This window comes from Megalops cyprinoides, chromosome 19 (assembly GCF_013368585.1).
Source record: "Megalops cyprinoides isolate fMegCyp1 chromosome 19, fMegCyp1.pri, whole genome shotgun sequence".
NCBI classification, from domain to species: Eukaryota; Metazoa; Chordata; class Actinopteri; order Elopiformes; family Megalopidae; genus Megalops; species Megalops cyprinoides.
Genome location: NC_050601.1, coordinates 6,426,859 through 6,450,652, shown reverse-complemented (window position 1 = coordinate 6,450,652; position 23,794 = coordinate 6,426,859). Strand labels below are relative to the sequence as shown.

Below are 23,794 nucleotides of genomic sequence, written 5' to 3'. Positions count from 1 at the left end.
TTTGTATGTTTTAAAATAAATCAACACTTTTTTGAATATTTGCTCTTTCTTTTCATGGTTTTTTTTTGTGAGAAGTGTCAGCCAGCTTCTCCACAGATACTGTAGCTTTGGATGTGATGGTAGCGGAAGGTCGATTGAGTGAACTTTCCCTCTTGTGAGGTCACAGTGAGATTGTGACTACAATCGACACCAATGAATATAGATGGGCAGATGTTCTGTTTACCATGTGCTAGCACTCTTCCCTTATAAACATATGGCAAGGTGTGTGGACACTGCGTACCATTGCCAAAAAAGGTAACAAGAGGACGAACGACACCTATTGGCAGGTTAAACAAGTGATGACACACCTCATAATTCAGTCAGGTTTGTAACTGGGGGTGCATTTGCCTTACATTCCCCTTGTGCACTTACTTGCAGTCATGTTTCATCATGTGTATAGTACACTTTATTACTTTTACATTATCATTTAGCAGACACTCCTATCCAAAGTGACTTATAAAGGTTACAATATTATATGTTTAACCATTTATACAGCTGGATATTTACTGATGCAGTTGTGGGTTAAGTAACTTGCCAGGGGTATAACAACAGTGCCCCAGCGAGGAATCGCACCAGCAACCTTTTAATTACGAGCCTTGCTCGTTGCCACTGTGCCACACTTCTGCCCCTTTACCATTATGTTTGTTGTTGTCTCCATCCTTTCTCCCTGGCTTGTGTCAGACATGTTGAAGGTCTCTGGGATTTCCGGTTATCAATGACATGTGCATTTCAGTCCAGTTTGATACTACTGCTGAACTCATTGCAAGATGGAAATTGTCACATTATGTGACTAATGGAGCATTTCAAAAGACTTATCAGCTGTAGAAATATCAGTAGAAATGTTGGTGTTATCAGTGTTCCTTGTGCAATTGTGTGGGTGACAATGAGATTACTGTATAGTGGTCTGCTTAACTATATTTGGAGAAATTTGAATTGCATATTTCTTTCATGAACTGCTACCACACACACACACACATGCACGCACGCACACACACACACACACAAACCAGGTTTGGCAGCAATGAGAGGTTTATTTGATCCTCTTCATGCCAAATCTATTCACAAATTCCCTCTGCCACATACTATGGCACTTAACATAATGCTATATGGTATGCAATGAGTCTTTCAATGGTTGTGATAAGGGTACCTGCTGAATGACTGAATGTAAGATGTAAATATAAATAAGACATGGGTTTCTGTGTAGAGCAGGTAAATGCATGACCATTAACTTAGGGTTAAATTGTGTTGGGGCTTGGATAGTGTTATGCTCACGGTCACTGGTTTGGAAGTGTTGTTAGCCTGGGCTGACACGCTGTTACTCATTGAACTTGAATGGATACACTTACAGTATGTTCTATTGTGCTGGAAGTCGCTCTGGATAAGAGCACCTTAAATGAATGTAATGTGACGTAAAGACCTTTTGTGAGAACATAATGCTTTCTGTGAATGGTGTTAATCAGGTTCATTTTTGTGTTCTCAAGGCGTGAATGTATATTTTTTAGGAAACATCTGGACAGCTGAAACAAATTTTATTAACTGCATCTTGTAATGCTTTTTTTTACAGGGAATGGCTGAGATAATTCATGCTGCATGCTTTTATAGTAAGGTCTCTTATCGGTTTCCTCCTCCACAGAGATGTCTCGTCTCTGAATCGTATGATTTCTGTTGCACCTCAGGTTTCAAAGAAGTATTTACGAGCCAACGTTTAAAGGAGACATCAGTCGTCTACAGGGCATACAGTGTAAAACCTACAGCACAAGAGGCAACCCAGTCATCCCCCATCCAATCACACAGACCTCTGGAAGATAGACACGGTTTAATGGTGCATGTCAGAAATGACATCCTGTGAAAGGCCTGAATCAGTCAGGTAAACGTCCTCTGCTCCACTGTTAAAGTTTCTTTTTCCACTCAGATAGGAAGTATGTGGGCAGGGAAAGTAATTTGTTTTTTTCTCAGCAAAGTCAATGCTGAATCATGACCTCCTTTCCTCTCTCATGTTCTTGCCTGCACAAGATGCAAGTTCGTTTGGATCCATACCAAATCTTGGAACAGCAGAGCTGGTTTGATTGAACTAACCACTAATGCCACAGACCCTTTGACATACATAAACAGAAACGGTTTATTAAAACCATACATACCAACACTGGTTTTGCAGAAAAACCTGTGAATGTCATTGCGGTTTTTTTAACTGTTAACTTTTAGGCTGTCACCCATCAATACCACAGCCTGGATAGGTGCAGTTGGTCTCATGCCAAATGCATCACTTCATCGCATGCTGCATGTCTGACTGTCATTGGTCCTGGCAGTTATTCTTCACTGTATCCTCTTTGCTACATCATTCAGTGGCACCAGCCTTTTTGTTTTGTCTGTGTTGCCCTCTTGTGGAGAATAAAATGAAACAGGTATGAACCTAAACTGTTCGATGACAAGCTAACTGATGATCAGAAACCAGACTGGTCCAACTCACAGTTCTAATGTGAAAGTGCTCTAGAGGCCCAAAGGAGGCTACATTATTCAAGCAAGCAAGCAAGCAAAAAAAAAAAAAAAAAAAAAATTTGCATTGTTCAGGGGAAAGCAAGGCCATACCAGATAAGCTGTTTCCTAGGGCAAATACACACAGTATCATACCTTATGCTAATTCACAAAGCTACAAGAACACACAAACGTTTTTTCCGTATTATCTCCTTCTCTCCTTCTAGTCTTCAGTTTTCAAGAACAGCTTTTCTCCACAGGCTGGAACAGGAGCTCTAATTCTCCCAAATATTAGATTTACACACCACAGTACAATGGTCAGTTTTTTTTTTACATTTATTATTTTTTATCTTCTTAGTAATTGAATGATGGAAAGGACAACGCAGTAGTACACAAGCAGTCCGTTTACAAAAACAATTTCATTCGCGTCAGCTGTCAGAGAGCATTTCTCTTACTACTAACTGATCCTAGCAGCACATATTTTACATAGGAATCAACAATAATACAGGGTAGAATGCTCCAAAAAGAACTGCAGCTATGAAGTGCCATTATTTTTCATTCTGTACTGAGGCATGTCAACAAAAATCAACTTAACAAGTACACGATAAGAAAAATGACAAATTAAAAAAGAAAACATTAATGTCAGTAACAACAACAACAGCTTCAATAACTTCAGCTGTACAATAAAGATACCATTGACTGTAATTTGGCTGAAGACACAACTATGCAAAAAACATTTGCTCAATATGTAGTATTAGATTAATTATTTGCTACTATTTGAGTATACAAGAACTTTACCTCCTCCCATCTATTGACAGCATAAAGGAAATAGCAGACATGATTCAATACATTCAGTTCAATGAAAAAGTATGTAATTTGAATGTAAAATATTAAAAATGTGGGTCTTCATCATGGTTTTGTATAAAGTTGGTTATATATTACCTAATGTGATAAAGACACATAAAAGGATTACCAACGTGTTCCAAGGCAATTACATTTGGCTTGTTAAAATAACATTTACCTGTTGTCTTTTTGATGGCTCTTACTACTCTGACAGAGATTAGCTTAGAATGACCAACAAACCGATTTCCAAAATCACACCAATTAGATTACTGCTTTTCAGATGGACTTGTTGCAGTATGTGTCCTGCATGTCTTTTACTGACACGTACCCACCACTAGATGGTGCAAATGTCACTGAAGAGGATCTACCCTCTAGTGGACATGAGGTGTCACTGCTGCCAGCTGCCGTACCAGAGTCAAACCCTTGGAATGCGAGGGGGGGCTGTGGGAAGCCGGGAAGGTGATGGGGAAACAGAGAGGAAGAGAAGGGCATCTGACCAGGAAGGCTCAAAGGGAGAACGATTGCAGGAGGAGAAGAGTCACCCATTTCCTTTGGACCGTCCTCAGCCTTCTCCTCCTCACAGCTTTCCTGGTCCTCATTCCCTACCCTGCAGCCTGGATCTGGGTGTTGCGGCTCCCCATGGAGTTCTCCCAGTTGCTCCAGACACTCGTAGGAGGAGCTGGTTTGGAGAGGGCCGTCATCGAGTATCACCCCTTCCCCACCCCCCTCTTCCTCTGCACACCCCTCTTCTGCTTGGTAGCTGAAATATACTGGACATGCGTCTATCTCGTAAGAGCCTGGGTACTTGGAGTAGAAGTAGCCCATGTTGGAGAAGCAGGAAGACCCTGCACTGCTGTCCCAGTGCTCCGCAGGGCTTCTGCTGTGCTCCTTGTAGAGCAGGGCGGTGACGTCCTTGGCTTTGGACACCTCCACAGGGGAGATGTCGTCAAAACACTGGGGGACTTCAAATGATTCCGGGTCAAACATGGGGCTCAGCCATTTCTGGACAGGATTAGAGAGAAAAGAATCAGAGAACCACCCAAGGATGGAACACACGTGCAAAGTGCAGCAGAATTATGCACTCTTAAAGTGCAAGACAATGCTGCGTACAGCTGTTGCCAGACTACACCGCAAGAATACAGCGGGATCTTTATCATTTGTTTCCCTTCAGTTATCACCGTACGCCCGTACCCGCGCAGACACCCACGCACAGCAAGATCAGAGAGAGTGCGCGTCTGTGCCGTCTTCTGCTCGCATTGCCTGTGTATATCCGTCACTGGGAGGGATTCAAAGAAGAAGAAACCACACCAAAGGCGCAGCTCAGCGTCTATTTCCCAGGGAAGCTGGGGCTTTTTTGTGTGGTGAAGCTCTTCCTTCAGCACATTAGCGTTGTGCTTAACATCAGAGAGCTGCCCCTTTGCCCATTAAGACTATAACAATCAAACAATTACAGCTATGAGTAATCAATACCATTTGGCGTGATGGCTACCGGTTTTATTTTCGAATAGTAGTATTCTTCTTTACACTTTAAACTTGAGCGCAACGCACGGTGGGCATGACAAAGCCATTTCGGTGCATTTTCACGACCACAAAACTTCCTGATCCGCACAGATCAGAAGAATGAACGCGTACTTTGTCAATATTCCTTGAATTCCAGCATGGAGAGATTTGCATTGCATTTATCCACAAATTCAAATAAACTGGACATAGAAAATGCTGTAAGAAAAAAGTTATGGCAAAATAAAAATGGGAAGCTATACCTATTAGTATTGATTATTCAGTATGTATATATGTATGTATGTATGTGTGTGTGTGTGTGTGTGTGTGTATGTATATTTATGACTAATATCACCATTCTATCCCCTATGATGAACTATCTGTGTATGATGGAATTCTTGCTGAACTTTCAGTGATTACCTGGAAGTTTCCTCCATGAATGGTGTTAAGAGCATCAAAGAACGTGGAGGGGTTGGGCACATGTGGGAACTGCAGCTTATAAAACCTGAAAAAAAGATCAAAATGACTGAAGAGGAGAAAAATAGCACTGGTCATCTGCAATGCAGTTTGTATGTGCAAAAATCTGTCTGTCTGTATGTATCCCCCCACCAACCTATCCTCACATAAGGGTATTGAGCTTAAAATATGAATTCCTAAACAGAAATTTGAAATTTTGCATGTGTCAGAACATATGAAAATGTATGCACATTTGCATTGAATTGCATATATGAAGAAAGCAATAATTGGTACAATTTTTAATATAACGTGCATACAGTATACTGACATAAAGAGACACAGCCCCAAATATGTATTTTCACTACAAATTTTTTGCAATTGGTATTTTGTATCATGCTGCCATATATACAATACATCATTATTTACTATATTATTATTGTTGATATTTAGCAGATGTTTTCATCCATAGCAACTTGTACAGGTTACAATTTTATCCATTGATACAGCTAGGTATTTACTGAGGCAAATGTGGGTTAAGTTCTGTGCCCAAGAGCAGTGCAATAGCAGTGTCCCAGCGGGGAATATGGGACACAAATTTTCATAATATGACACATACAATCTATACTGTGCTTGACTACAGAGGTCCAGATATGGAGGGCAGTGTTAGTAACCACTCTCCTGTATAGCCCTGAATCTTGGGTCCTATACAGGAATCAATTCAGGCTTCTAGAGCTCTTCCATCAAAGCCGGCTGTGTTCCATCCAGAACATCACATGTCAGAACAGTGAAGCCCTGGAGCTCAGCCCAGCGTTCATATTCGCCCTAGAGCTCCATCGGCTATGCTGAACATGTCTCACGCATGGAGGCCACGAGGACGCCTGAAACAGTCCCCTCTGGAGAACTGCATCATGGGGAGAATGACTGCAAAGAGCTATGACTGCAGCCGACATCGACGCCAGGACTTGGGAGCTTGGGGTTGCAAACAGGTGCTTTGAAGCATATGGAGCTGCTGCAGCTCTGAAGCCTGAGAAAATCAGGCACGGAGCTGCCAGAGATATGGAAAGGGTGCTGCCTCTGCTCAGACCTCTACCCAGGCCCCTACAGGTCAGGAGATCCAGTGCGCTGCCTGTCACAAAATCTATAGCACAAGGATTGGTTTGAACGGCCACCAACATGCTTGCCTGCCAATTACACGGATGCCAAACTCTTCCCAGATCTTCATATTTGGTGATTTACTACAGTTCGCCTCATACTGACACCTCATTTTTATTAGGTATGTATTTCCCCACAGTTGTATTGTAAAAGACTGGCCCTGTGTGATGGCGTAGTCGTGCGGCTCTCTCTTGTGCTCACCAGCTGGTTCCGTGCCACTTGCAGGTGATGAGGAGCAGCAGCACAGCAACAGCAGCCACCGGTCCTACGATCAGCCCCAACACCGAGCCCTGCACTAGGGAGAGACAGGGAGACAGACAGAGATCATTCTCTCACCTGAGAGCTTCAACCACCCAGTAAAACCATGTAAAACAGCAACATAAGTACAAGCAGAGGAAACTGAACAGATTTTTCATCATGTCAGCGAGGGAAATAGACAGGATCCCGCAAAGGTAAAAACACCTGTGACATTAGACAGTTGGTTAATGTTACCTATACCAGGAGGGATGGTGTCTTGTGCAGGTGACCTCCCGACCTCTGACCTCCAGGATGCAACAGGGCTCCAGCTGCTCCACTCCCCTTTGAGGCCAGTGCCCTCATCAGGCTTGATTCGAACCCTGGCCTCATACCATTGTCCCTTCTCCAACATGTCCTCATTCAACTCTACTGACATCTGCCGGTTGCTAATATTCCTGGACACTGCATTCTGAGATACACAGACACACACAGACAGGAATTTTGTCATCATGGTGGTGACACAGAACTCGTCACCTGAGTTCACCTGAAGATCTACTGATATTTCATGACACACCTCTCTTCTCAGCTCACCTGCCATAGCTGGGCTGATTTCTTGTATTGCATCTGGAAAGAGTACTTCATTATATATCTTGATTGAGGTGTGCCGAGACTCCAGGAGATGTTGTACTTGGAGATGATGGGTCTACCAGGGGCATTCATTTTTACTATTGAAGACCAAAAAGAGATATTACTAAAATGTATAAATTATAATGTAATATAATATAATATAATATAATAATAAATTATAATGCAAGATTCCAGATTTGTGAAGTGGATCACTTTGTTTCAACAGAGTTAAATTCTTTAAAAACAACACAAATATGCCCACAAATTAATGTGCGTATGGCTGCTGTCTTGTATTCTGTTAAATTTGAAAAAAATAATATACCAAATTTGTACAAATTTATACAAAATTAACCCCTTTAACATACCAAATGAGAAAAAAAATCAGAGGAACTTTAGTAAAACATGACACTGAAGTGAACACATGCTGAACACATTGACTTCTAACAGAGAACCCTTAAATATGGTTTCAACTCTCTAAAAATCATAGAGAGACTCACTATTCCTGGCTGGGCGGTAGTCTTCTAAAACTGCAACGGTGGAGTTCTCACACTTTAAGGTAATAGTTAATCTGTGGAGAGAACTGAACACCTGGGAGAAAACACCAATGAATATAGAATCATTACACAAATTAATACATATTTACAAGGAATGCCTGATTAGGTGCACACTCTGAAAACTGATGAAACACTGCAGCTTAACATATATTCAACTAGTATAACCAATGCAACTGTAAACATCAAAATAAAGGCAAAGAAAAGAAGCAAGACTATATTACTGCATGTAATAACAGAGAAACAAACTACAACCAAGAATTTCATATGACACACACATATCTACATTTAAGAGCTTACAGTGGCAAAAACAAGCTGGCAACTTCGTACGGTGTGGTGGTGATGCTCCATGGGCTTTAGATCACAACTGCTCCTGCAGGACAGAAGGTCAGCAAAAACATCGCTGTTGTCATATTCTTACTGTTGTCAAATATAATTACATTGCATTATTGTCATTTAGCAGACACTCTTATCTAGAGCGACTTAAACAGGTTATAACTTTTACATGTTATCCATTTACAGCTGGATATTTACTGAGGCAATTGTAGGTTAAGTACCTTGCCTAAGGGTTCAACAGCAGAGCCCCAGCAGGGAGCTGAACTGGCAACCTTTTGGTGACGAGCCCAATACGAGCCTTACCACTATGCTACCCTGCCTCCCCCGAACAATAATCTATTGTTATATTCCATATACTGGGATATGGTGGTTGTAAAGGAATTTTTTATTACTGTGTGTTCTTGTTTTTCCCCACACGGGTTCCTTACAATATGATTTTTTCTTTGGATATTCGTGTTCTTCCACAGAGACCACAGTCTACTTCAGGACCTATTCCTGAGTTGCTCCAGTAACAGGTGGTTTTGTTGATGTAGTCATTAACGCAAGTCAGGCCTAAGGAAGAGAAGGACACAAGAAAAAGAAAAAGAAACGTATCACAATAAAAATTGTCACTGGCTTCGAGTGGCCATTTTGAATGTAAGGGCAACTACTGTGGATTGTTTCTTTGCACATGAAAATACGGCATCTTTGAGAATACAACATCTGAAAAGAAACCACTGAATGCTGGGTGTGTGCATCTGATATTTGCAGCAAAGACACAAAGCAGAAACCATTTCATAAGCCACAATACAAAAATAGGAGGTACAGATTTGGCATCTTAATGACACTTTGGACACTGGCATTTGAAGTGGTTTCTTCCTTCCATAGTTTTTCCATTGTAAACCTATTTGGTCAAACATAATGTACACTCAATGTATACATTAAAGTACACATACTCAAAGACAGTACTGCACATGACTTAATTTTTCCTTTTAGTTGATTAATTAGTCTTGTAGAAGAAGTGTCGACCTATGATAACTGTCACTATGAACAGTGTGGTGGTAGGGTGGGCAAGGGACACTACTAGTTGATCAGCAATAAATCCACAGAATAAAGTCAGACTCAGATAAGTACATTATACACATCCAGAGTCATTAACCTAAGAGTTAAACTGGTATTCCAGTTTTGGCTTCCAATTGGCTTCAAAAAAGAAAACCTATCAGTCCAAACTTAACTGTATACATTGCAAACACTTTTGCAATGGGTAGTGTGTCTAAATAAGAAGTAGTATGACTAGACTGCAGTATCGTGTATGTTTCCTTTTACAAAGACCAGTAGCACATTGCAGAAAAAGAAAGGGGGCACTTTCACAACAGGCCGTTTTGGCAGGCAAACTGTTTACATTAAGTTAGTTAGCATTAGTTAGATCATGACTTATCAGCCATGACAGTTCCTTAGAAACAGACCCCCATTTCTCTCAAATAACCTAGAATGGGTTTTATCCAACCAGCTCTATCATTTCCTGACTCATCATGACCTACTTGATCCTAACCAGTATGGTTTCAAAGTGGGCCATTCAACGGAAACTGTTCTACTCTCTGTCACCAAGGTTCTCAGCCTTGCTAGACCTCCCTCCATGTCCTCTCTCCTAGTGCCCCCTAATCTCTCTGCTCCTTGTAATACCGTTGACCATCAGGCCCTGCTGGCAACTCTGGCCAAACTGGGTATCTTGGGTACTGTCCACAAGTGGTTGTCTACCTACATTTCTGACTGCTCAGAAATGGTAATATAGTGTGATTCTGTCTGAAAGCCTTACAGCCAGGCCACAGGTGTCCCTCAGTCCCCCGTCCTTGCATTCATTACCTTCCATGGCTTCCCCTACAATTGCTCTGGGGTTGATACACAACTCTGTCTATCATTCCTACTCACTGACAAGCATATTTCCTTGTGCATCAAGGCAATCAATAACAGCAATCTACAATGTATCCAGTTAGATCAGCGGTTCCCAAACTGTGGTGCGTGCACCACTGGGGGTGCACAGCGTGATCTTTAGGGGTGCCCAGGACTAAATTTGTAAATAATGATGGAAATTGTGTTTCATTTTCTTTTTTGGCACAGTAAAACTCAGTGCAGATATACATTTTAACGTGCAATATTTAAATATAGAATAGTTTATATTATCTCCAGATTGTCCGACCACTTCTCGCAATATAGGCTACAGTAAAATAAGGAATGCCACAAACAGCTGCAAAAAATTTTTGCTTACTGGTTGCTAAAAACATGGTCAGCTGCATGCTTGGGGAAAAGGCAGCAAAAATAAATACAGTTCCTTTCTCTGTCAGTACTGTGGCCCGCCGCATTGATTGTTTGAGAACATTCTCTGCCAACTAGTCGATCGCATCAGCAGCAGCGAGATTTATACAAATCGATGAGTCAAGGGATATGATTACTTTTTTGAGGATACAGTACGCAAGGATTTTTCGCTGGCTGCTTGCTACTCATACGAGGGAAGATGTTTCTAATGTGCCTCTTCAGAGCGAATGGAATTGACTGGGCACGCTGGGTGGGCGTGTGTACCAATGGAGCAAAGCGAATGACAGAGATACATAAAGGACTTGCGGCTCTCATCAGAAAAGCTGCAGCATCAGTTTACTGGGTGCACTGCAACATTCACAGGGAGGTGCTTGCCAATGCAAATTTTCCAGATGAGCTTCTGTCAGTTCTTAATGATTCAGTTAAAGTAGGGTGACCATACGTCCCTTTTTCCCGGACACGTCCTCGTTTTGGGACCTAAATTGTTTGGGACGTAAATTGCTGACAACAATTCAAGGTTGTACACACTATGTTTCCCACAATGGCACTACATTTCAAGAATGGCACTAATGATTCAGTATCTGTGCAGCTAATTGCCTAATGTTATTGAGTGCACTTCTTCTAAGATGTTCTGGATAAGAGCTCCTGCCAAAAGAATAAATGTAAATGTTACATTTATGGTTACACAGATTGCAATCGTTTTTTTTTGTCTCCAATCAAATAGTCTTTTAGAACGTCTAAATACGCAGGAATGCATGCCACTGTGATAGAGAACCTAACATAAAAATATGACAAAAAACACAACTTATTACTCTATTGATGAATTATTCATTACTATTAAATAATTTACAATCAACTTCTTTTTGAAAGGGATCTTACCTTGAAAGGAGCAGCTGGGTTGGGGTTGTACAGAGAGCAGGAGTAGGAGACACATTGGCCACATGGACTCCATCACTGCTTCTATAAGCTCACAAGAGACAGATCAACTTGTTTTTATCTCCTATATATCAGTAAATGTTACTTTCAATTACATTATTTAGAGCACATTGTAAAAGTATATGTATTCACTGATACGTGAATAAAAATGGTTCAACGTTACGAATGTCTGACAGTGTTGAATTCCTTATTTTGTAATGATTGGTGTTTTATGTAATACGAGATTGAGTGGGCTGGCAAAAGGTTAAAATATAGCGGGAGGAGAAGTGGTTCAGACCACCAGCGGGATGTGAAAGACGTCACTTGTAGGTGGTATCGCATCAGAGGAGAGAAACCACACCCCGCTAAGGCGAAACATGTGACAACGTGTGCTCACTCAACCATGACTAAATGACTCGCCACGACCTCCCTGCCTCTGTAGGAAAGTTATTGTTTGCACCAAGCAACGTGACAGAAAACATTTTCTTGAACAAAGAAATGAAAGTACAGCATGCTCATAACCTGATCTGGGGTCCATGATTCATTGGCGTTTAACGCCATCCAGTCAAGTAAATAAATGGATAGACTGCATTGTAACAGACGTTTTATAAAGATCGAGACCTGAACTACTATTAAATACTGTTACTAATGTAGTTTAGTAGTAGTTAACAGTACTATCAGTAGTTATATTAACTACTGTAACTACTGAAGCACATTAGTAAACACAGTCAGTCATGGTGTGAGGGGTGGGATGGTTGTCTTGATGTGGGGAACACCAAGACGAAACTGAAATTTTAGATTTTGAGTTTATGATTAGTAAACTCGGTAATTCTCTCTGTAGGGGACACAAGTAATTTGCATTCTGCAATCGTAACTCTTCAAGTCCCACAATCATACTACTGTTGCAACTAATACCATCGTCCAACACGATGAATCTTCATCAACATAATCATCACAACTTTTGAAACCAGATATAGATGTTATATTTCTCCACATTTAACTAGCAATCAATTGTCGATTTTTCATTAGAATTTAAGAACAGTACTTTGAAATCTTTGAAATCTACTTCAGACTTTGAATTCTACTTTTAACAGATTTTTAATCTACTTTCAAAATGTCAGCCTAGAATTAATAACATCTTTTGAATCTACTAGAGCTTACAATATTGTTTACATTTTTATTACTTTATCGTTCTGTCATCATTGTGATAACAGTCGAGAATAAAATGCGCTGGCTACTGTGTCGCTTTCATCTTTGCAGTCTCGCCCATGAATCACACCATCACACCGTTCATGCTGAGCAGAGTTACCTCTCATTCCAGCTGTCCGTCAGTCTGTGAGCCAATCCTGGGGCCCCGGTCCGTCCTTGTTGGGCACTTACTCTCCGTTGGCCCTCTCTTCTCTTTCTCTTGCACTTGCGCGCCGGCCTAGTGATGATGAAGACATCCTGGTCCTGGCCCAGTGACATTTTATGGTGGAGTAGGCCAACCGCAATCTCACACAAGGTCTGACGATTTTGTGTCTCAAGCAGGAAGCTGCAGTCAGTGGAGGACGAGGAGAGGAGAAAAAAAAAAAAAACTCAGCCTCTCTCAGTATGTACGCTCTGTGTGGTGTTAGAAGCACAAATTAGGTCCTAGGGCTCTGTGATACCTGTGAGGGTATAAATAGAGCAAAATACGATCCTACTAACCACATCCTGTGTCAGTGAGCACCAGCAGACATGGTACAAACACAAATATACACTGTGCAATATTTTTTTTAACTAACTATAACTATAACATAACTTTCCCCTTATGCAAGTGGTTAAACCTATATGCTCTGCAGGTTTAAATATGGCATGTACAATGATGTAATTCGCAACAGAACCCCTCTGAATTCATTTCACTGGTCTGGGTGTGTGTCTACTCTGAGTTGTTAAATAGAGAGATAAAAAAGCACCATACTGACAGATACATTGAGTCCAAGTATGAGTAACACTGTGTGTCCACACTCTCACTTCGGCCATTTCAGACATGAGTGTACAGAAACTCTGTATGCAGATGTGTGGAGTTACTGCTGCAGTGCAGATGCTATAAAATGGGAGCCCATTTCTATTATTACACGTGCATGCTCAGTAGAGACAAATTTACATGCATGCAGACACGGGGGTCCACCTGACCTGCTTACTGAACATGACTTTCTTAGCTGCAGGTTTACTGTATCGACAACTGGACTCTGGAGCTTACAGTCATGGATGCAGATCCAAAGTGAAACACAGCCGTTGTAGGAACAAGGTACTTTACCTCACAGTGTCCTGTAAATTCCAGACAAATATGTTTGCAATGAGATGCAGAATAAGAAAATGTATGTCTAAAAAGATACACTCATAGAGTACTGGAGGAAACAGCTCAGCTTGTGGTTCTGCTGTTACTGAAGGGTGTTGGCTCACATGTCAGATCAGCCTATGCAAACAGGTGTTTCATCATAAACATCACCAATATTTGGGTATCTATTGAGGCAATATCTGTTACTTAGATTAACTGTAACTGGGTTTGTTTTCCTTAAATTTCAGGTATACTACGGTAACAGAAAACAAAAGAAAAAACAGAAAAATGGATAAACAGCCAAGTCGGTCAAGCGAGAGAAGTATCCTTCATTATTAATTCAATTACAGTAGAATCATGGCAAGACTGATGTTGCCAGAAAAGGCAGCCTTTCCATGTGTATTGAGAGGGTGTGGCATGCATTGTGCAAAGTGAATCTGAGGACAGAGCTTGAAAACGCTCAATGGCATTTAGACATTGCAAGCCTGGGTTTATCAAAACAGCTGAATGGTGCAAAAACCTCTTTTGTGCATGTATTGTGGAGGGACAAAAAAACAAATCTTCAAAAAAAAAAAAAACATTTCGCAACTGCACCATCCTTGCCATCAAACCCCCCCGCCCCCCGCCTCACATTTACTAACGCTGCTGTTTCTATTTTTCACCTTGAAGCCTCGGCTTTTTCTTGCCATCAAGGGCCTAGGCTGTAACGGTAACCGTGTCAACGAGGTGCAGAGGCAAAGGTAGCGCCATGTTGGCTTAAAGGTCAGGGTCCGCTTCGGAGCGGAAATCAATACCGCACATCGAGTAGCTGGTGTACAAACATGCACACAAAAACTCCAACGGCAGACCACAGCGAGGGGTTTTGGGGGGTGGGGGGGGGGGGGGTTTACTTGTGGTGTGAAATGGGAGGTGCTGAGTACGAAATCAACAGAGAATAAACAAAGGGTGCTGAAACTTTAAACAAGAATGAAGGATCCTAAAGCAGAGAAAGTTAACAGTTTGACAAACAATGTGTTTATTGGCAACTGACATTTCCAAAACTTTTTTCAGATGACATTAGATTCCATAGGTAAAATCCAACTGGAGTAATTTACACCAACTGTTTTGTGCGTGTGTGTGTGTGGGTGGGTGTGTGTGTGTGGGGGGGCAGTGGTGATTAAATACAGTAACATTTCTACAGAGCCCCCTCATTTCTGAGAATCGCTGAGAATTTGGTCATCGATTTGGCAGGCCGCCATCACAACTGGGTTTTCAGCAAAATCCCTCACACAACCAGCAGTTTGCATCGCTCTGATACATGCCTGTGCTCAACAAGTCATGTGACCAAGCTTGTGCCTGCACTGCAACTAATCAGGGTTAATTGATAATTAAGCTCACAGTGACAGTGAAGAGGACAGTAAGGTAGTTCCAGAACACTTTCAGTGTGGTTCCAGTCATGGTCGCCATCAGTACCATCCAATCCAGGCCTCTGTCCTGAAGTCCTTATGTTACCCTTCACTTTACACTGGCGCCCTAATAACATTAACAGAGAGAGACCACAGAGGCAGTGCCTTTTGCCAGAGGATGCAAACAGGAAATATAGCCTTCACACCAGTGTATCTGCCAATGCTGTGTGAGGACTGTCTTTTTTCTAGTTTTGAGAGTACAAGAGCTCAAAAAAAAACTAATCTACAAATGCTGTCCTGAAATCCTATAACATGTGCTAAACAAGCTAGCGAAAGTTCAGATTAGAGAGTTGGCAACCAGGAATGCAGCAGACCCTGAATTTCTCCATTTTTTTTTTGGTGAAATGCCTGGCCAAAGAGGTAGACCAAAACCTAATTGAAAACTGTGCCTCTCAAACATGGCACTTTCTTTTAAGGTTCCTCTCTACACTCAATCAGAGCAGAAGTGTCACATGTAGTCACATGTTGACAGAGTGTCAATTACAATACTGTAACTATAGTATAAATAGCAAAAAGGCCCGTATTGCTGTCAAAGGGGGATACAGTGACTCTCTGTAAGCACAATAATCTCAAGTGAATTTTCAAGTTTCAAGCTATGTCTTACACATCCTGTGTAATGAAACCATGGAAATATGAACCCATAGTAAACAGCAGAATGCAAAGCAATACATGGGAGATTTTGGCCTCAAAAATCCCATATTGAGCGATGCTATCAATTATTGACTTGTCTGAACTAAAATACCTTGTACACCACAGCAAAACACTGTAATTGGATGTAAAAAATTGACTGTAAATGATACCGCCTCCCATTTCGTGGTTCATAAAGCCTCACTTTCTTATTTACATGTGGCTTAATGCGTGGGTAGAAGGAAGGCCTTTCATGCTACTGTTATCTCATGGCCTGATTTTGATCACAAGCACCAGTGGAATGTTGGCCGTGTCATTGAAAGAATATGTCTGTATCCCATGTCAGAGGATACGCCAAATCCAGGGTTCAGTTAGGGGTTTGACAGAATCTTGCTGTTGGACAGAATCTTGCTGTTTTTTGCGTGATTCGTGTCAGCCAGACCATTCTATCAACCAAACCACAGAACCGGCGTGGATTTATGATATGAAAGCGACAATGTAAGTGATGCCTGATAGCATCTGCTAGCTGAACAGGGAATCCTAATAGCGAGCAATGGAGGTTGCAAAGAAATGCAGCTTCTGTATGACAATATTTTTGGGTGAAAGAGGGCGATTCTTGCAGGGCAGTATGTATGGGTGATTTATGCTGTGATGGTAAGAACATAAGACAACACACAACATCTCCATTGTTAAGACATTTGCACCTAAAATATGCTATGGAATATTTCATTTATATAGCCCCGGATACTTCTATTTGCAAAAGCAGCAGCCAAAACATTACTGATATGATGGCTCAGATGCAAATTAAAAAAAAAACCAAACCTATAATGCTAAAAGTTGTTGCCTGAAAACAACAGTGGATTTCAGACAACCCTTGCACTAAAGTGATGCATGCAACCATCATGTAGCATAATGGTAACAGACCTACAGCTGTACTCTGACTGAGGACACCGGATTTGCCCAGCTCCTACAGCTACTCAAACCAAGTTACAGATTTTTTTTTTCTCTCACAAGATTGTACCATACATGTAGTAATTAGTCATGACCCGCATACAAGAATGTCTTGAAAAATTGACAGCAGTAGCCTTTTACGTGTGCTATGTGGACATGCACGTACTCTCCACACTTGTACACAGGTGCAACTTCACACTGGATTGAAGACGAAAGTTGTGGCTCTTGACCGCGCACATTCGGCCGTAAATGCTGCAGACGCATTGCAGGAAATGGAACAAACCTGTAGACAAGAGGCACATTTTCTAAAAATATAACTCCAGCAATGTGTGGAAAGCCATATTTTAATGCTGGGGTCTAAAGTGTGGGCCGCCTTCCTCACACACTCCAACTGTATGCACGTTACAGTTTCTTCAATCAAGGAATTGTCTCTGACCTGGTTGCAGTCGCGACAAAAATTGTAGGCCACTTCCAGCAACTTGTTGAGTGCCAAAACAAGCCTTGCTCGTCTACAGGATGAACTGAGTCTCTGAAATGATCTATTCATCAGGAACGTGACAACTAGGTGGAATTCCACAACTGATGTTGTAGAACTTGCTGAAGAATATATACAGCAGCATGCAAATGTTTGGGCACCCCTAGTCAAAATTTCTGTTACTCTGAATAGTTAAGTGAGTAGAAGATGAACTGATCTCCAAAAGGCATAACGTTAAAGATGAAACATTCTTTTCAACATTTTAAGCAAGATTAGTGTATTATTTTTGTTTTGTACAATTTTAGAGTGAAAAAAAGGAAAGGAGCACCATGCAAAAGTTTGGGCACCCCAAGAGATTTGAGCTCTCAGATAACTTTCACCAAGGTCTCAGACCTTAATTATCTTGTTAGGGGTATGGCTTGTTCACAATCATCGTTAAGAAAGGCCAGGTGATACAAATTTCAAAGCTTTATAAATACTGACTTCTCAAACCTTGTCCCAACAATCAGCAGCCATGGGCTTCTCTAAGCAGCTGCCTAGCACTCTGAAAATAAAAATAATCAATGCCCACAAAGCAGGAAAATACTATAAGAAGATAGCAAAGCATTTTTAGGTAGCCGTTTCCTCAGTTCGTAATGTGATTAAGAAATGGCAGTTAACAGGAACGGTGGAGGTCAAGTTGAGGTCTGCAAGACCACAAAAACGTTCCGAGAGAACTGCTTGTACCATTGCTAGAAAGGCAAATCAAAACCCCCATTTGACTGCAAAAGAGACTCTTGAGTGGTGATGCACTGTTCTACTGTGCAACGACACCTGCACAAATATGACCTTCATGGAGAGAGATGAACACCTCCCAGCACCTGCTCAGGAATCTGGAACACCAGCAACAAACTATACCTAAGCACCTCAGAAACATTACATTATTGTCAATGAGCAGATTCTTATTCAGAGTGACACAGGTTACAGCTTTTTGACATGTTATCTACTTATACAGCTGGATATTCACTGAGGCAATTGTGGGTTAAGTACCTTGCCCAAATTGGGAATTTGGGCAAGGTACTTAACCCACTAATTCCCTAATTGGGAATAGAACCAGCAACCTTTAGGTTACTAGCCCTGGTCCTTACCACTATTTTACACTGCTGCTTTCACCCCTTTATGCTGTTGAGACGGTGATAACACCATCTGTTGCAAACCTTTCACTGCTAGAACGGGGGACCCAGTTCAGTGGTGGAAGGCAAACCAGCTTCCTCACTGCAAGCGAAAAATGCGGCAGGTTCACTTCTGTCCGCCTCCAACCTTGCAACGGACTGTCAACAACAAGTGGCGAACGACTTACTTCTCTGAAAGCGAAGGCTCATTTCACATATTAATTACGCTACCCGGATATACACCTAATCACAGCAGCAAAGTAGTGTATACCAGTAATGAGGAAATGGAATAATATTGTTTTCAATAATTCTTTAATTACAATTAATTCTTTAATTAATAAAAAAAAAATGCTAAAATGATGCAGGCTGTATTTTTTTTAATGAGATCTCACATCTACACTTGTGCTTAGAACTTTCAAACCAATCTGCAGCAAAGCTGAGTTTAAACTTGATTTTTATAAGCATATTTACGAGATTTTACATTGGCTGAACATTTTGCTGGCATAATTTACTGTGGGATGTAGTGTCATATACAATAATTAAAATCCCAATCCCCTACTGTTCTCTGTTGATTTTAATATTACATATTCTCAAGGATATGCTTATTTATGTTCATGACAAAATATGCTGAAACATCCGGTGAAGTTAAAAAAAAGCTTCCATTCAGCTGAAAAGAATAACCATTATTATATTTTACTGTATGTGCTGTAGTCTTGTTTGCACTGTATTGTTCTTTCTGTCTTAGAAATAATAGGTTTTTGGGATTTGGTCGAATCTTCAGTATTGGGTTCGGAAATCAGCAGAACCATAAAAATGCAGGTTCTGTGTATCGCTAATCCATGGTGTACTTTAGTTTCAGTTCAGTTTAGCTCACAGTAGGCCTATTAATATCCTACCCTCAAACCGTTCTTCGTCCACATCCTGTGAGGTGATTATTGGACATGGAACTATTCAGAAACGTTACTCTATTCCTTGTGTATACCGCTGCATCTGATAGGGTATTATTACAAACCCACAACATCAGTTATGTCCGTCAACCGTTTTAAGGGGACATCGCGGTAAACGTTCACTTGCTCTCTGCATTTTGGTCAAAACAGGGCGAGGTTTATGTTCAGCCCGATTGTTTTGTTTTACGTTACACATGTTCACATTATTTTGTTTTACGTTACACATGTTCACATTATACACATGTACACATTATTGTTTAAAAATGAGGGCTGTAGAACGTAGAACGTAGAACGTGTTGCTGCACCTCAGATTCACAATCACAATTCACAATCAACATCTAAGGGGTCACGCGGAAATACGATTTCAGTGCTGAGAATAGCACAGTAACTATCCTGATGAAAATGATTGATGTCATCCTCTTGTCTGTGGACTCTGACACCCTGAGTGTATTAATGTCCCTGCACCTTTGTGCTGTACTTGACACTTCCTGTCACAACATTCTCCTTGATCAGCTGGTGCCCACTCTTGGCTTCACTGCCACAGAAATGGTTTAGATCTTATCTGTCTCACAGGAAGTAATTTCTTTGTTATGGTAAGAATAAGTCTGATAAATCTGTGCCTCTGACACTGTCCCTCTCTGTTCCTACACCCACAGGGCACACACAGACACACACACACACACACACAAATGTGTTGCTTTACACTGAGCAACATATTTTCTCCACTGAGAATTTACTTTACATGTTTTCTTCACCAAGCAAGAAAATATTGGTTACACATTTTAATTTAAAGTTACACGGGGCAGTAGTGTAAGCCCAGAAGAGACACATTTAATGTCAATGGGCAGCATTTCCCTTGTTTCTTTCCATACCATTTACACAGCTCCTTTCTCCATTCTTCATAATAAAAAAAATGCCCAGTCTTTCACAGGGTTGATATTAACATGGTCTCATGCAAATTGTTACCAGACTATTTCAATTCCTGTTATCTTATCGGGTTTGTGGACTTATGGAGGCTACGAAGGCATCTACATATAGAGTCTTCTTTGAGGTTTCTAAGCCGAGACCAGGAGAAACAGACAGAGGTATGGAGGAGTGAGTCACACCCACATGGCCAACAACATCCATGGGGAAATCATAGGTAACCACATCAGGGGAGGAAGATAACGCAATAACATACACCTTAGCAAACCTAACAAAGCTATTTATAGTCATATAAAACGACTAGTTATATACCATAACCTGAACATTTAAACAGCTGGGGGCGTTTCTCCATAATCTCTGTTGACTCCGTGCAGCTGAAAGCTGGAGTATTTGCAGTTGTCTTGGAAACACAAGGAGGATGCTTCATGTCCACAGGATGCTTCATGTATTCTGAAAGAACAGAGAAAATGAAGTGACGAGGGTGACGGAGACAGAGAGAGAGAAGAGACATATTGAGAAAGAATGAGAGTGGTGGAAAGAGAAGAGAAAAAGATGGGGGCGAGAAACAGAGAGAGAAAGAAAGAGAAGAGAAATAGAAAGTGTGTGTGAGGGGCTGAGAGAAAGAGAACAACGGGTTGTGCAGGGGAAACCATGAGCATTTAGATGTAAGAAAGAAAGATATTATACTGAGTGGAAGGCTACAGATAATACAGTCACCTTTAAAATTAAAAACTGGGTCAATGGCAGGTAATGAAGTGTCTGTGATAACAGGGAGAATGTCACAAGCTCAACTGAATAAGAATCTGTGAGGTCAGACATGTCACAAGTGTACACAGATGTGCAGTCAGCTTCCCCTCAAGCAGCACCGACTGCTTCTCTGTAAATAACTGCAAACTCAGGGAGGTGTCCTCAGAAGCTTGGAAGGTACCATGCCAAGGAGTGTTTGATTCACCTACTGAAGTAGAGGAAAATCAATATTTTTAGCTGATTTATTTGATTGTGGTTTCTCCTTTCTGTTCATTACAATTAGAGTTACAATTAGATTTTTTTTGTAAAGGTTGCTTAACTTCTCGACGGGAGGTGTGTAAAAGCAAACAAAACCCGAAGCCTGCACAGACCCACAGCATGTTTCACGCTGTCAGATACGAGATGAGTGTCCTAGGTCACTACTTGAGGATTGCTGTGGTAGAGTGCATTTGTATAAAACATGGATGTGAAGGAGAACCTTCACCTTTTCCCCAAAACTGTTGAATTGTCACATGTTGAATGTTTAAGGATTGCTCTACCCACTTCCAACCTTGTGAACAACTGATCTCACTCATCAATTCCATTTCCGTGCAAGCTAATTATCAAGTGATAATTGTCTTTGTCTAAGTGAACCAGCTCAATGGTTAATGCGCCACACCCTGTGGTGTGTGGGTGGAGCTGACTGATATATATATATTTTTTTGGACTGTACTTTCTGTTCTGTTCTTTTGTGAGAAGTGTTGCCCAGCTTCTCGACAATGGAACTCGGGTTGTATCTGTAAAATCAAATGAACACTTCACAACTGCACCAGACTACAAAGCAGCCATGCATACATAGGGCCCCAAGCTAACCTGTCTGTTGCCATCACGCGTTAATGCACAAGCATTACACGGGCACTTACACACACCCCTTTTCTTTAATCCATACACTGTTACTTACGTATGTATCAGCTTTAGATAAATTTCCCCGGGACGGGTGCTGACTTGACGTGACTGTTCTCACACAAAGAAAGCGGGAAACTCAGGACAGCACACAAAGATGGCAGCATGTGTCCACTGATGCTCTACAGAGGGGCTGTCAAAATGCAGCTGCAGTTTGACTTAGAGAGGGAGAAAGGGGGAGAGAGAGAGAGGGTGAGGGAATTCGGTAGAGAAGACAGGGGACGGGGGAAATACTGAAGATTGTGGATGAAGATTGAAGGGGTGAGAAAGGGGGAGAATCGGGTTCAACAGTGAACATACTGCAGGAATGTAGGACAAGAAAGCAGGTCATGAGAAAAGAGAGGGGGACCGGACAAAGGAGGGTAAAACAGGTCAAAAAAGGTGGAAGGCAGAGGGACAGAGGCACTGAGGTGGGGGTGGGGACAGCGACTCTGTAATGAGAGGAACAGAGAAAGAGAGGAAATAAGCCAGTAAATGAGAGAGATGTCTGGAAAACTTGAGGCAGCTCCACGCAGCCTCTCGTCAGTGATGAAATGATATTGGAATAAGAACCACAACGATCCTGATTAACCGAAGCCAGGCGTGTGCATGTTCCAAAGTGTTGCCTGCGCTTGAACCGTGAAAAGCAGCTCCTGTATGTGATGATCCAGTGCCAATTGTCATAAATGCTCAAAAGAGACTCGTTAAAACAAACAAAAAAAAAAGATGGAGCTTGACGTGATTGTGAAAGAAGAGGTGATTGAGCGTCCAACATGTCAAATCAATAATCTTCCTTTTCAATCTGTCTCTCACCCTCACTCTGTTATTTCCTTTTGCCACCATTCACTGCCTCTCCTCTGTCCCCACCACATCCTCTCTCCCCCCGTCACTCCTCTCTGCCTCTGGCTCTCTCTCACTCTCACTTTCTCCACTCTCCCAAGCAGCTGTCCTCTTTCCACTGGATCCCAGCCTCCACGGCTGCATTGCTGAGGAGCGGCCAAATGCTGACATAGCAAGGGAAAACCGAAAAACTCACCAGCAAAAATGCAGATATTCCTATTCCTGTATATGCACAAAAAATGAATATGATGCCTGCATCTACGCTCAGTCTTCTACCACCTCATCACTTTATACTCAGAGTGAGATATTGGAGTTTTTCTCCTGCAAATCATTGTTAGGCATTTTGAGTCTGTTATGTATGCATGTATATACTTTGTGGGTATGATGTTGGTGTGTTGCTCGTAGTTACTTAGGTACTTACATGCATATATTTTAGCTTAATATTTAGGCTGATGTTCAATAACAATGCTACCATCTTCCTGTGTGTTGGGATACATTTAAAATACAAAGGTTAGTATAAAAAATGCACTGTTTTTTTCAATTGTCTACTGCAGATAAAAAAAATAGTGTGGATGACTTATTGATGTGAAGTGATGTGCATGCACTCAACCTTCTTTTGTAAATTTATACAAATGTTCTTGGAGGGTAGCAAGTCCATTTAAGCCTGATTCATCCACAGAAGCATGTGCATCTGGGCTGTATGCACTTTTCATCAATCACTTAAAATCTTTATGTAAAAAAAACCTGTTCCCGTCATTAATTTAGCATAATTTCTATGAATGTTTGATCACAGAGTCCCCGGAGCCTCTTTATGCAAAGTACTATCCATAATTTTTACAGATATAGCACCTGTCCTCCACAGAAGGACACATTGTTTCCTCACTTGCAAATATTTCCCACTTTATCAAAAAGGACAGGGTTAAACCTCATCCACTCAGAAGACCCGTTAATGCAGTGGCTGTAAGTGAATGAAGGCAGTGATTGGAATGGATGCCACACCCCTCTGCCCTCCAGCACTGGGTTTGAGCTGTGCTCTGAAGGCCTGCA

The 23,794-nt window shown here is 41.4% G+C and overlaps 1 protein-coding gene across 1 annotated transcript; it reads right to left on the bottom strand.

Annotated features, from left to right (window-relative positions):
* Positions 1–3,630: 3,630 nt before the first annotated feature.
* Positions 3,631–12,837, bottom strand: LOC118795188 (interleukin-2 receptor subunit beta-like). Its single transcript, XM_036553583.1, has 10 exons — positions 12,727–12,837; positions 11,382–11,462; positions 8,639–8,762; positions 8,175–8,247; positions 7,821–7,911; positions 7,288–7,421; positions 6,952–7,165; positions 6,661–6,754; positions 5,272–5,356; positions 3,631–4,356 (listed from the first exon to the last, which is right to left on the bottom strand). The coding sequence occupies exons 1-10, from the start codon at positions 12,731–12,733 to the stop codon at positions 3,631–3,633; spliced, it is 1,629 nt and encodes a 542-aa protein (XP_036409476.1). The 5' UTR covers positions 12,734–12,837.
* Between the last annotated feature and the right edge of the window lie 10,957 nt (positions 12,838–23,794).